The sequence below is a fragment of the Brachyhypopomus gauderio genome, chromosome 5, assembly GCF_052324685.1.
Source record: "Brachyhypopomus gauderio isolate BG-103 chromosome 5, BGAUD_0.2, whole genome shotgun sequence".
Taxonomy (NCBI): domain Eukaryota; kingdom Metazoa; phylum Chordata; class Actinopteri; order Gymnotiformes; family Hypopomidae; genus Brachyhypopomus; species Brachyhypopomus gauderio.
Window position 1 is genome coordinate 16,797,041 of NC_135215.1, and position 14,926 is coordinate 16,811,966.

Genomic DNA, 14,926 nt, shown 5'->3' on the forward strand with positions numbered 1-14,926 from the left:
GATGGCCTGGGTTGACTAAGAGTGTGTGTGCTATACTTTACGACACCCCCCCCCACCCCCATGGATCCAGTCTTTCCCTGTATGCATGGTCTGATTCTGTCTGATTAAAGTCATTAGTTCATCACCAGCAGACGTTAGTGGACTGGAGGAGGGGGATGGAGTTGAGCAGTTTTTTTTAGCTCTGTGGAGAGAGATTCTGCCCTGTGTTGGCACTCTGTGAGAAGTTGCACTGTGTTGGGGAAATGGGAGCTCACTGATTAAGGTTCTTGACTAGTAAAAGGCAGGTTGCCAGTTCAAGACTAACCCCTGCCAAACTGCCACTTTTGGGCCCCTGAACGAGGCCCTTAATCCTCAGTTGAAATTGTATTCACTCATAACTGTTAGTTGCTGGGAACCGGTCTTGTGGGAACCAGTCTTGTGACATGAGGGCTGTGGGTTTGATTCCCAGGCCCTAGGCCATGACTGAAGTGCCCTTGTGCCAGGCACTTAACCTCAAGTGCTCCCTGGCACTGGGCTTGGGTACCACAGCCCCCTAGTGATCATTAATGTGCACTTTGTAAGTTGCTCTGGATAAGTCACTCTGGATAAGTCACTCTGGATAAGAGCGTCTGCTAAATGCCCTAAAGTGTAAATGAAGATGTTGGAGCTCTGTGGGGAGCTGCTCTATGGGGAGCTGCTCTGTGTCCTCATATCCTGCCTCACCAGAAGAGGTTGTAGTCAACCCTGACCAGTCATGAGCAGTACACACCTGTGTTTTGAACAGTTAGGGTGCATTTTCATAGATGCTGTTTTCTGTGAGAGAGAGAGTGTGTACTGCTTCTTCCCAGAATCCCTGTTGATTCATTAGTCGGATCACAGGTGCGTCTCCCTCGCTGTTTCAGATGAAGGGAAGCTGGTGCAGAAATGCAGAGTCAGGCTGAGTCTCCTGCTCCGCGCACATCTGAAATCTGAGAGGGTCTTAATTGTAGCTAAAGGCAAAGTTGGACGAGTGTGTGTGTGTGTGTGTGTGTGTGTGTGTGTGTGTGTGTGTGTGTGTGTGTGTGTGTGTGTGTGTAAATATATGTTTTTATTATTTATTTTTATATATGCATTTATTTATATATGTATTAATGTATGAATGCATGTATTTATTTGCATATTGAAGCTTAATTGTAGCCAAAGGCTGAGTAGTGTGAGTAGTGTAAAGGAGTGTGTGTGTGTGTGTGTGTGTGTGTGTGTGTGTGTGTGTGTGCGTGCGTGTGTGCGTGCGTGCGTGCGTGGGCGTGCATGCGTGGGCGCATGTGTGTGTGTGCGTGCGTGTGTGTGTGTGCGTGCGTGTGTGTTGAAGCTCCTGCTGTAACTGTGCTGTGTTTGTAGGGCTCTGCAGGTGTGGGGACTTCTGAAGGCAGCGGTGAGAGTGTGAGTGTTCAGGCTCTCAGCCCCTCTCTCCTCATCACTGGCCTACAAACCTGAACCTCAGGAACCTGCACAACATCCACCACTCTCTTCCCATCCTGCATGAGTTAATGAAGTATCAGTGAAATCTTACAGAATGGTTCACATGTGCTGCATTCTGACCGCATGCATGACAATTATGTATCAAAGCCTAAACCAGATCAAATTAAAACATCAATAAGACGTATTTGGTATAAGAAGTATATAAAACTCTAATTTACACATTTAACTCTGAAGTCCAGAGTTTAAGCTGCAGGTTCTGTTTCAGGTCTGTATGCACACAGTGGCTCAGAGCGCTAGTGCTGATTCAGGATCAGTGCTAATGTTTGTTCTGCCAAACTGTGCACTATAAAAACTAACCCTAGATCAGTCTATTTCACACTGATGAGTGCTGTTGCTGGCCTCCTAATGCTGATGGTGGAAGTTTGAGTTTGTGCTTGTGCTCGGTGCCGTGTGAATGTGATAACATTTCTCTAGTGTTTGCTAGTATTACCTTTAGCTCAGCAGAATGTACCTGAATGCAACTGATGTTAGTTTGTGTTTGTTTGTGTGTGTGTGTGTGTGTGTGTGTGTGTGTGTGTGTGTGTGTGTGTGTGTGTGTGTGTGTGTGTGTGTGTGTGTGTGTGTGTGTGTGTTATCAGTGTCAGACAACGTGTCCAGCTGGACCCCAGGGACTTCCAGGCCTTCCAGGCATAAAGGTAGGAGATCAGAGTGGAGGAGGGATATACACTGTAGCCCACACTCCACTGTAGCCCACACTGTACCGTAGCCCACACTGTACTGTAGCTCACAGTCCACTGTAGCCCACACTGTACTGTAGCCCACACTCCACTGTAGCCCACACTGTACTGTAGCCCACACTCCACTGTAGCCCACACTCCACTGTAGCCCACACTGTACTGTAGCCCACAGTCCACTGTAGCCCACACTCCTCTGTAGCCCACACTGTACTGTAGCCCACATTCCACTGTAGTCCACACTGCACTGTAGCCCACAGTCCACTGTAGCCCACACTCCACTGTAGCCCACAGTCCACTGTAGCCCACACTGTACTGTAGCCCACACTCCACTGTAGCCCACACTGTACTGTAGCCCACAGTCCACTGTAGCCCACACTCCTCTGTAGCCCACACTGTACTGTAGCCCACATTCCACTGTAGTCCACACTGTACTGTAGCCCACACTGTACTACAGCCCACAGTCCACTGTAGCCCACACTCCACTGTAGCCCACACTGTACTGTAGCCCACAGTCCACTGTAGCCCACACTCCTCTGTAGCCCACACTGTACTGTAGCCCACATTCCACTGTAGTCCACACTGTACTGTAGCCCACACTGTACTACAGCCCACAGTCCACTGTAGCCCACACTCCACTGTAGCCCACACTGTACTGTAACCCACACTCCACTCTGGACCACACTGTAATGTGGGCCACACCTTCCTGCAGTGGTTGGGCTTTAACCATCAGGTCAGCCTCACACCTTCTGTGCATCATGGTTCGTTACATTAAAGCAGATTCCAGTTCCTGCCATATTCATGCAGGAATTGACATGCAAGATGCTCACCGCCTCCTGCATCCTCCAGCCGTGACAGTTGTAGTAGTTGTAATTAATTAGTACAATTAGCTTAGTGATACCGAATTGTATTAGGACTACATTTTTAAACTGCTCTCTTAACAGCCGCAATTGCAATAAATCCATCCATGAAAACTGTAGACTTGACTTTAATGCTGGAGGTATTTGCTGTGTGGGCCAGTGCTGTATGAGGTGTTATTGCTCACACTAGATCAATGCTCCTTTAATCTGGTCCAGAGGCACTAAATGAACTACACTAGCTCTTTCCTTTCCTGGAGGGCCTTAATAGAATGAAACAGTAAAAGCCATGGCTAGATTTGAGCTATTGTGTCTTCATTTACTACCGTACCTCACACTAATATTATCCTAAAATATTTTGATAATGAAGTGTTTTGATGTAATGATGTATAACTATGCATAATGTTTAGGACATAAAGTACAAACTTAACGAGAGATTAATCCTGACTACATAGTCCAGAGAAGATATCTTTAATCTTGCCAACCATGTCCCATGAGGGCTCCATGAGGGCTTCATGAGGACTCCATCAGGGCTCCATGAGGTTCCCCATGTTGGAGCTCTGTGAGGAGGTTCCCTGTGTTGGAGCTCTGTGAGGAGGTTCCCTGTGTTGGAGCTCTGTGAGGAGGTTCCCTGTGTTGGAGCTCTGTGAGGAGGTTCCCTGTGTTGGAGCTCTGTGGGGAGGTTCCCTGTGTTGGAGCTCTGTGAGGAGGTTCCCTGTGTTGGAGCTCTGTGGGGAGGTTCCCTGTGTTGGAGCTCTCTGTCATTCAGAATGAAGCTTGCTGACTATGAAATTCCAAGAGACAGAAGCTCCCAGAACAAGCAGGAACTCACAGAGCATCGGCACAGAAGATCGTGATTATGTTAGTGAGTTGCAGTCACTGACAGCAAATTAACTGCTAAGCACTAAACCCAGTGTTAATCTGTCCAATGACTTCTCATGCTCTGAATGCACTACATGCAAAAGGGCGGGGCTTGTTCTGTGGGTCACTCAGCATCCATGGAAATGGCCTGAAATTAAAGTTGATATTTTGGTCTATAACGTCAGAGCTACTGTGACTTTTATGCTGAGTTACAAAGCTGAATTTCTGAATTATATTTCTGTGCACATACTTAATGAATGCATGTCAGTCTGAAAATGGATGTGTGCCATTGGATTCTGCACTTTTCTGGATTCTGGAGACTTTTGTTTTGTATTGCTTTTTTAAATGGCTACTTCAAAAATATTTTTATGCAAAGCAATATTTAATTTGCCATTATATTATTACATGTACAAATGTATACACACACGTCTCACCATAACCGAGCTGTCCTCGTTGTGTCGTGGTTCAGGTTTATTATGGTTTATATATGTGCCCTATGTCTGTGGAAATGTGCGTTGGCTCTATAACAGACCATCTGTCAGGCCTCTGTCCTAGCACACAGCCCAAGTCTGCTTCTCTCAGAACATCGTGTGGTGTTTGTTTTGGGCTTGAACTCTTTCCCGGGCATCCTTGCAGGGACACCGAGGTCTCCCCGGCAACGACGGCCTACCAGGCGCCCCCGGCGACAAGGTAAACAACACATGCCCCAAACACCTCGGTACAGCCAGAGCTGGAGGCGAGGTTTCGAGAAAAAAGAGAGACGGCCTTTTCTGATGTTCTCATGCATATTCATTGTTGTTATTTTTGGTTCAAAGGGAGACAGAGGGGTCATGGGAGAGGCAGGATCTCGGGGGCGTCCAGGAGAGGATGTAAGGATGAACTGTTCGTGACGGACACTTCAGCGCTATCTTTCAAATGTTATCTTACAGCTCAGGGTGTTCCACTATGTAACACACTGCTCTGTCCCATTTACCTTTGACCCCTGTAGGGTCAGAGAGGGCCCATGGGACCCCCGGGGGAGCATGGTGATAAAGGAGATCGGGTAAGAGTTAAAGGGAGAATGCTGATGAGCCCTACAGTGAATGAATGGTAATGAGAATGTGTTTGGATGAGGGGGGATGCTAACTGGACTTCAGATCCCTGAAGTAGCAGCGTTAGCACTTCTATTGCATTAGCTTCACTTTTACATTAACACTGCAGGCAGGATGGAGAATGTGTCTCATGGTAAAAACACCTTACAGCAGTAATCTACAGTACACACTGTCCAGTAAGGTGTGAGCATCAGGACCAGCAGAGGGTTGTAGAGTTCTGTGAAGGTCAAAGGGGTTACGGCTGCGTTTGCTGATACTGTGCATAGTGAAATTATGCAAATATTATAAAGCAGATTACACAGCAGGAAAGATGAGAGAGGCTTTAATCCACAGAAAACGAGTGTGTGTGTGTGTGTGTGTGTGTGTGTGCGTGTGTGTGTGTGTGTGTGTGTGTGTGTGTGTGTGTGTGTGTGTGTGTGTGTGTGTGTGTGTGTGTGTTTGCTCTATTCAATTAGACTTATGAACATGTCTTTTAATCATGTTCTCTAAGGTCTGTGCAGTTAGACAAAATGCAAAGATCCGCTGTAATCCATGGCTAAGATCAGTTATAATCATGGCTAGAACTGTAGGATCAATTGTAATCATGGCTAAGATCAGTAAGATCCATTGTAATTATGGAATAGCACACTGTGAACACGACCGTGAACACAACCGTGAACACAACCTTCTTCACAAGCCCCTTGGAGGAGGAGGCAGAGTCAGTGGAAACAGCGTATCTGACAGCCAGGACTCACCCTGAATCCCAACCACTGGGAAACCTGGTTTGGTTTTATATTTGGTTTTAGAATCAGAATCAAAACTCTGATTTGGATTCTTTTTATATGAACAACAAGGCAAGTCAAGAGGCTTTGTATCGTCATTTCAGCTCTATTTAGGTACACAATGAACGGACCACTGAGCGCATGTTCAAAGGATCTGCCATATAGTGTCAGTTTAACAACAATGTTATGTTATGACAGCCAGTATTAATTAAAAAACATAGTATTCTTAAATTATTCTGTTTTTTGGAGTTGAGGAGTCTGATGGAATTTTGGAAGAAAGGGTCACACATTCTGGGAGTGAGGAGGGTCTGAGTGCACCAGACCTTCGTCCTAGATGGTCGGAGAGAGAAGAGTTTGTGTGAGGGATGTGTGGGAACATCCACAATGCTGATAGTTTTTTAGAGGCTGCGTGTGTTGTAAACGTCCATGTCGTGGAGAGGGACCCTGATGGTGGTTTCTGAATGTGACTAATGAGGTGTCTGGTCCTTCCCCCTGCAGGGTCCTCCAGGTTTTAACGGCCTCCCCGGACCCACTGGACCCCCAGGAGCGCCGGTAAAACATCAGCACCAACATACCACGTCCATTCTTCAGCTCACGTGTACTCACTGCGTGGACAGGACCGCGGGGCAGGAAGTTCCGAGCTCGCGTGGTATCGTGACCTTTAGTAATGCACAGTAGCTTTCATAAAGGGTCAGATGTGGTGTTTTATAAAGGGTCAGATGTGGTGTTTTGTAACAGGTCAGACGTGGTGTTTTGTAAAGGGTCAGATGTGGTGTTTTGTAAAGGGTCAGATGAGGTGTTTTGTAAAGGGTCAGATGTGCTCTTTTGTAAGGGGTCAGATGTGGTGTTTTGTAAAGGGTCAGATGTTGTTTGTGGTCAGTGTGACTCGGATCTCAGACTTACTTACTCAGTCTCAATCACATCTTATAACAAAATATGTGAACCTTTGCCCCTGTCATTTAAAAATGTCAATCTTCAGTGTGTGCGTATATGTGTGTACGTGTGTGTTATAGGGTGTTGAAGGTATTAGAGGCCGTGATGGACCTCCCGGTCTTAAGGGTGATGATGTAAGCACTCCTGTCCTGCCTGTGTGCACCTGTCATACATGTTCAGTCATGATAAATATCTACAAATACAATATATACTGCATGTATATATATATATATATATATATATATATATATATATATATATATATATATATATATACTATAAACACATATTTATGCAAAATTAGGTAAGATATGTACATTATGAATGAATCGTTTTAAAGATACAAGCTGTCTTATAGGTAGCACACCTGAAAGGTGAACAGGAGCGGTTGGTGTTGTGTTGTAATGTTATTACTTAGTGGCAGTGTTTTTATTTCAGGGAGCACCTGGCCTGCAGGGCCCCACAGGACTTACAGGTGCCAAGGGAGATCATGTGAGTCTACATATGACATATAGAAATAATATATAATATTTTGGTTAGAAATTAGAACATTGGTGGTGATGGTGATGGTGATAGTGATGATGATGATGGTGATGATGATGATGGTGATGATGATATGTTATTTGTAGGGTGAACGAGGGAAAGGTGGGGATGATGGGACACCTGGCATTCCAGGAGATAAGGCATGTGCTTCTGTTTCACACATTTCCTACGTCATCACATTTTCATGCAACGTCAATGAATTAGTATAGTACAGTTGTGGATGTTCTGATCAGGGCTGGTAACACTATTACACACCATGTTCTGATCAGGGCTGGTAACACTATTATACACCATGTTCTGATCAGGGCTGGTAACACTATTATACACCATGTTCTGATCAGGGCTGATAACACTATTATACACCATGTTCTGATCAAGACTGGTAACACTATTATACACCATGTTCTGATCAGGGCTGATAACACTATTATACACCATGTTCTGATCAAGACAGGTAACACTATTATACACCATGTTCTGATCAGGGCTGATAACACTATTATACACCATGTTCTGATCAAGACTGGTAACACTATTATACACCATGTTCTGATCAGGGCTGATAACACTATTATACACAATGTTCTGATCAAGACTGGTAACAGTATTATACACCATGTTCTGATCAAGACTGGTAACACTATTATACACCATGTTCTGATCAGGGCTGGTAACACTATTACACACCATGTTCTGATCAGGGCTGGTAACACTATTATACACCATGTTCTGATCAGGGCTGGTAACACTATTATACACCATGTTCTGATCAGGGCTGATAACACTATTATACACCATGTTCTGATCAAGACAGGTAACACTATTATACACCATGTTCTGATCAGGGCTGATAACACTATTATACACCATGTTCTGATCAGGGATGGTAACACTATTATACACCATGTTCTGATCAGGGCTGATAACACTATTATACACCATGTTCTAATCAGGGCTGGTAACACTATTATACACCATGTTCTGATCAGGGCTGATAACACTATTATACACCATGTTCTGATCAGGGCTGATAACACTATTATACACCATGTTCTAATCAGGGCTGGTAACACTATTATACACCATGTTCTGATCAGGGCTGGTAACACTATTATACACCATGTTCTGATCAGGGCTGGTAACACTATTATACACCATGTTCTGATCAGGGCTGGTAACAACATGTTCTGTGTCTGTACCAGGGGGAACCAGGCCTGCCCGGAGCAAGTGGCATCAGAGGCATTGTGGGAATCCCAGTAAGTGTATTACAATGTGTGTGTGTGTGTGTGTGTGTGTGTGTGTGTGTGTGTGTGTGTGTGTGTGTGTGTGTGTGTGTGTGTGTGTGTGTGTGTGTGTGTGTGTGTGTGTTCGTGTTCATTTATATTGCAAAATTAATCCTTGAACAACCAAAAACAATCATGACAGAAAGTCAAATATGTGAATCCCATATTTGCAAATGCCTGATTACGCCACACATGGGATTTGCAACACAGTTCATCATTTGATCAAGATCAATGATTGAATCAGACATTCAGATAATCAGACATTTTTTACAGCCATGCATGCATCTAAAAAATTATTTTGCCTCAGAGAGAACTGATGACTTTGTGGATCAATTTTTTTGTGAACCTGTTCATGGCTACATGATCTTAAACCCCGCCCCTCACAGGCAGACTGACATCAGCGTCATTCTTTTACTGAGAATTTAGACCCCACCCCTCAGAGACAGACTGACACCAGCATTCACGCTTTCACTGAGAATTTAAACCCTGCCCCTCACAGGCAGACTGACATCAGCTTCATTCTTTCACTGAGAATTTAAACCCCGCCCCTCACAGGCAGACTGACATCAGCTTCATTCTTTCACTGAGAATTTAAACCCCGCCCCTCACAGGCAGACTGACATCAGCTTCACTCTTTCACAACACATTGAAACTCTGCTGCTTGCAGGCAAAAGAACCCCAGTGCTTACATTAGGAAGTTTGACTTCAGTGGGCTCTTGTATTTCTGGGTAAAGCCACCTAGACCACCTAGACCAGGGGTGCCCACAAGTTTTCGGCTTGCGAGCTACTTATAAGATGACCGAGTCAGAAAGATCTACCGGGGTGGCGGGCGAACGTAATTTGTTGAGCGGGGGGGGGGGGGGTGGCGAACGTAATATGTTGAGTGGATTGCAGATTGGCTACCGTGAATGTCAATCCAAATACAACCGTCACTGCAGATGTGCGATTCATCTACTACTATTTTATGTGACGAGATCTATGCACGTTCCTTCGCGATCGACCGACACTTCTTTCGCGATCGACCGGTCGATCGCGATCGACGTAATGAGCACCCCTGACCTAGACCTAGACCTAGACCTGACCTACACTGTGTGCATGGATCAACTCCCTCCCAGTGTACCCAGTGTACCCAGTGTACCCATTCCTCCTGATCATGGGTGTGTGTATGAGAGTGTGTGTGTGTGTGAGTGTGTGTGTGAGAGTATGTGTCTGAGAGTGTGTGTGTGTGTGTGTGTGTGTGTGTGTGTGTGTGTGTGTGTGTGTGTGTGTGTGTGTGTGTGTGTGTGTGTGTGTGTGTGTGTGTGTGTGAAGGTGTGTGTGTGGTATGGATCTCCAACTGCCTCTCAGTGTACCCAGTATACCCATTCCTCCTGATCATGGGTTGCAGTGGAAGTCACTGCTCATGGGTTTTAGCTCATCCTTGTGTCTGGAACTGTCTCTACAGTAGAGAGAACCCTGATGCTGCTGGGATTGAAGGACCCGTAAACGTTTGTGTGCGGCTGTTTGTCCATCTGTCTAATCAGCTAATTGATTGATTGTGTGATGGTCCAGTAATGGTTGAAAAGCTACAAATGTGAAGATAAATTCTCTCTTTAATGAATGAGGGAGGCACCCATCTGAAATGAATGAGACTCATGTTTGTCTTCTATCCAAATGTCAGGGTTTGCCAGGAAAACAAGGCCCAGTGGGAGTTGCTGGTCTGAAAGTGAGAATTTTGCTATTATGAATTCATTGTATAATCTGTAAGTAGGTATAACATCAATTGAGTATGTAATTCAACATCTAAATTACGGATTCAGTATGTCATCTTAATTCTTATCTTTACCGTCAGATGTCATATGTACTTGCATTAATGGAGTGTGTGTGTGTGTGTGTGTGTGTGTGTGTGTGTGTGTGTGTGTGTGTGTGTGTGTGTGTGTGTGTGTGTGTGTGTGTGTGTGTGTGTGTGTGTGTGTGTTACAGGGTGACACTGGAGAAGAAGGTCCTGTTGGTCCAACTGGTCCTCCTGGTAAACCAGTAAGTAGAATTAAGCTGCCTTATACTTATTTCAAATAACTATTTTAGACCTAAAAAATAAATTTGCAGTTTTCTCACTAAATAACAAAATAGGTTTTAATTCCTTTTAATTCCTGGTCTAAAATCGCCACTGTAAAAATATAAAATAAAAAGATAAAAGATTTTAAAAGTTAACATTTGTATATGGTGAAAGTGACTGAATTTGTTGCATATGGTGAAAGTGACTGAATTGGTGGCCATTCTTACAGGGGGAGCCGGGTGTCTCTGGGGCTGATGGCCGTCCGGGGCCCAAAGGTGTCACGGTATGTAAACCTTCAGCACCCTCCACCACATTACCTGAGAGTTTGTTTTGCATTCTCATTTCTGTTGATGGTATGACAAGCAATATGTTTGCATGATTTCTGATAAACATGGTTTAAGTAATTGCCTCCATCTAGTGGAGATTGTGTATTATTACAGTGTACCCTGATGGTGGTAGTCTAACATATAACCATATTCATATTTGTATGTAATGGTAGTAACTATGATTAAAAATAAACATATTTGTCATTAAGGTTCTTTCTTTCAATCTTTGCAATAACCAATCAATATATGATTATTTGATTTGTTTTTGGATATCCGTGGCCATTTTGACTGTGATGGCTTTTCCAGGGAGAGACTGGAAAGCAGGGGCCCATCGGTGCAGTGGGGCCTCAAGGAATCCCAGTGAGTTTAAAAACACACATCACCACTTTAATGGTGAAAACTGTCATCCTCTCAGGGTTGAATGAGGGCCTTTTTCTGCTCTGGGCCCCATGTTGTTAGAACACCAACATCGCTAGCCCCAACATCGCTAGCCCCAACATCTCTAGCCCCAGCATCGCTAGCCCCAGCATTGCTAGCCCCAACATCGCTAGCCCCAACATCTCTAGCCCCAACATCGCTAGCCCCAACATCGCTAGCCCCAGCATCTCTAGCCCCAGCATCGCTAGCCCCAACATCTCTAGCCCCAACATCGCTAGCCCCAACATCGCTAGCCCCAGCATCTCTAGCCCCAGCATTGCTAGCCCCAGCATCGCTAGCCCAGTGCCATATAGGTGCACTACTTGTACAGATGCTAACTGTAATGGCCACATAAATTTTGCACCCAGTTCACTCGTACACTCTAATCCAGAGTAGCCACTCGCACTCTAATCCAGAGTAACCCCTCACACTTCAAACCCTATTTACCTGGTTTGTTCAATTTTTTGCCACAGAATAAAGCTTGATGTACATTAGGTTTGGAATAAGGGTCATGGCCTGTTGTTCTGGAATGTGTTCTCAACAGGGGGACAAAGGCGATCAGGGACTGATGGGTCCACGGGGAATCAAAGGTTACACAGGTCACAAAGGAGATCAGGTAGGCCACTCGCTTTTGGAGATCTGGTTAGCGGCCAACGTTTTGAGATCTGTCATCATTAGGGTTGCCACCTGTCCCGGTTTTCCCGGGACTGTCCCGGTTTTCACGTGACTGTCCCGGTTTTCTCGGGCTGTCCCGGTTTGTCCCGGTTTTCCTTCTTTTTAATATTCGGTCCCGGCAAAAAAAAAAAATAAATAAATGTAATGTCCTGGTTTTCACTAGGTTAGTTCAAACTACTATTTAGACTGTTTCTGCACACTTTAAACCTGTCTTTTTTTCTCGCGGTGTCCACACCCTGTGTCAGTATGACAGTGTCCTTGTTTTTTGTCAGACCTAGGTGGCAACCCTAGCATCATATAGTCCCAAACCTGCACATGGAGATCTTAGCCCCTGCAGACTTTAGTTCCAATCCTGCTTTTGGAGATCTTTCATGCTGCAGAGTTCTGATCCTTACCAAATCCAGCACACCTGGTTGATTTAATAAGGATATTCAGGAGTCTTCAATTACCTGGTTCAGGGGAGAATTTCACAAAGCAGGATTTCTCAGATTGGTCAGATAACTTGGCCCAAAGTTAAGACTATCCAATAAGAGAAGAGTTGAAGAAGATTCGGACAGCACAGTACTCAACTTTGACCTAGTTAGTTTATCTGGCTAAACTAACTAATCTTGTTTGTAAAATACCCAACCAGTATAACCAGTATTGGAGTTGAACCTCTGCAGGATAGTGAATCTTCAGCAGCAAGATTTATGATGACCACTATGTTACATAATGATACAGCTCTCAAACCTACATACAGCCATAGTAAGCACTAACATTGCTGTTGGAGATATGTGTCATTGACCACTGCTTTATGCAATAGTGAAGTAAGAGCTTTTATGACCAGGTCATTATCTCTCTCAGACAATTTGTCTGCAGTTCAATATTCTCAGTTCAATTAATTGTTGAATGATGAGAATGAACAGATCAATACACGAGTCTCTAGCCAATCAATAAATATATGAAGGAATGAATTGGTGAGGTGAGATATTGGATTAGTAGGAGAGAAGATCACATGCATCTCTACAGCGACTCTACAAAAGCACTGTTGAAAAGGTGCATTATTTGCTATACTATGTGCACGTGTGTGCTAATTTACGTGTGTGTGTGTGTGTGTGTGTGTGTGTGTGTGTGTGATTATTACAGGGCCCTATGGGTTCAGTTGGTCCCAAAGGAAGTGAGGTATGTGCAGCTACTTTAGCTAAATCATCTTTCTTTTTCAACCTGGACAGAAGGTTTATGCTGCCCTTTCCTACTTTGATCTGCAGGGTAACCCAGGGATTCCTGGTGATCCAGGCGTGAAGGGGGACCAGGTACCAGGTTTTTTGTTCCTTTAGTGTGTAAACTCAAAACAATAATCCTCAACTGATATTCATGGTACATTACAAGGATGATTCACACACTTATTATTTAATAATTATTACTTATTATTAAGTAATAACTTATTATTACTTATTATTTAAAAAAAACTTATTTTTTTAAGTTCCTGTGTACCTGAGGTTTTGGTGTACACCTGATACAGTGTCACTAAAATAGGATTGGTGATATCATTTAGATGTGTTCAATCTGAACAACATCCTGCCCATAATCGTTATTCATTCAGGAGTTGGTCTTTCAGGCCTTTGGGTTTTTATGCTAGATGTGTTTTGCAGATGTGTGTAGGGTATGCAGAAGTTAACTGTGTTGCATTCAGCTTTAAAAATGTTGCAATCTTTGATTTCTTTCCTTACGTGATTTATTGTTTTTAACAGGGTCCTCCAGGCATTTCTGGAAACAAGGGCGAGGTACTTCCAATTCTGCCGTTGCGTTTATGAACCTGTCCTCCGTGCGCTAGGACACGTCACGTCACGTCACTTCACGTCACGTCACTTCATGTCTTTTTACCGCCGTTCTTCGCTTGGTAAAATCTGAGCTGAATGTTTTGTCTCCAGCGAGGGGAAAAGGGTCAGAGAGGAGCGACTGGAGCTGATGGGCGTCCAGGACAGCCGGGACACGAGGGCCTCGCCGGGCCCCAGGGAGCGAGGGGCCTCGAGGGGCAGAGGGGCCTCCCAGGATCCCCGGGCCCCAGAGGAGTTCCTGTACGGTTTCTAAATTAAGATAAAACAAACAAACAAGAATAGCAGAATAGGAAGTACCAGTGCTTGTTTTCGTTTACAGCAAAAAGAGAATCGTTTAAGTCTCCTTTAATAGTAATTCACTATCGCAGATGGCTTGTTGTGTGTTTGTGTGCTTGGTCGATGGTCTAAATTATCATGTGAAATTCAGAGAAGAATACTGTAGTGTCACTATTCTGAATTTTTATCAGTTAACAATGATGTGTATGAGATAATGCTTAATAATAATATGATAATCATAATGATGAATTATTCAGATCTGCTCTTATTCTCCCTAGGGTCCAAAAATGAACGATGACAAGATTCGTGAAATATGTGCAGCAGTAGTTGAAGGCAAGATATTTATATCGCCTGGATTATAATCTATCATCATAATGCTTTATGGCATCTGGATTACAATCAATCAGTAATGACTAAACTGCCTATTTTACTGAAGCATTACATCACAAACATTCTCTTATGATAGTCATCATTTTGAACTTTAGACATTTGAAAAAATGTACAGAGAATCAAATATGATTTGTGGTAAGAGGTATTGAGCTTTAGCTAGTCTGACATGGAATGGTGGGAAAAACATAAATGAATAATGAAAATAATGTTCATTATACAGAACATTTAGATGCCTACAAAAAAGAACTGTCCAAAAAACCCCTGCCTCTTGGAGCTCCCGGGACCCCTGGACCAGTGGGTCCACCTGGACCTCCTGGACCAGCAGGTGTCTCAGGGTCAGTCGGACCTAGGGGATTACCTGGTGTCCAGGGTTCTCCGGGCTTCTATGGTCTACCAGGAAAACAAGGAGAAAAAGGTGTGTGGTTTACCGAAGACAAAGTTAACTAACTTCTTTATTTCATGTTTATTATTCCATTTAGATCAATCTATA

General features: G+C 44.1%; 1 protein-coding gene across 2 annotated transcripts in view; it reads left to right on the forward strand.

Annotated features, from left to right (window-relative positions):
• col9a1c (collagen, type IX, alpha 1c) overlaps positions 1-14,926 on the forward strand; it is a 34,740-nt gene that overhangs the window by 16,134 nt on the left and 3,680 nt on the right. For both annotated transcript variants that reach the window (XM_077006083.1, XM_077006085.1), the window contains 21 exons: positions 1,357-1,398; positions 2,076-2,132; positions 4,526-4,579; positions 4,705-4,758; positions 4,878-4,931; positions 6,240-6,293; positions 6,755-6,808; positions 7,113-7,166; positions 7,304-7,357; positions 8,420-8,473; positions 10,161-10,205; positions 10,463-10,516; positions 10,765-10,818; positions 11,168-11,221; positions 11,823-11,894; positions 13,079-13,114; positions 13,201-13,245; positions 13,684-13,716; positions 13,864-14,010; positions 14,325-14,379; positions 14,657-14,851. In XM_077006083.1, coding sequence (XP_076862198.1) covers positions 1,357-1,398; positions 2,076-2,132; positions 4,526-4,579; positions 4,705-4,758; positions 4,878-4,931; positions 6,240-6,293; positions 6,755-6,808; positions 7,113-7,166; positions 7,304-7,357; positions 8,420-8,473; positions 10,161-10,205; positions 10,463-10,516; positions 10,765-10,818; positions 11,168-11,221; positions 11,823-11,894; positions 13,079-13,114; positions 13,201-13,245; positions 13,684-13,716; positions 13,864-14,010; positions 14,325-14,379; positions 14,657-14,851 — 1,321 coding nt within the window. The remainder of the gene's footprint in view (positions 1-1,356; positions 1,399-2,075; positions 2,133-4,525; positions 4,580-4,704; positions 4,759-4,877; positions 4,932-6,239; positions 6,294-6,754; positions 6,809-7,112; positions 7,167-7,303; positions 7,358-8,419; positions 8,474-10,160; positions 10,206-10,462; positions 10,517-10,764; positions 10,819-11,167; positions 11,222-11,822; positions 11,895-13,078; positions 13,115-13,200; positions 13,246-13,683; positions 13,717-13,863; positions 14,011-14,324; positions 14,380-14,656; positions 14,852-14,926) is intronic.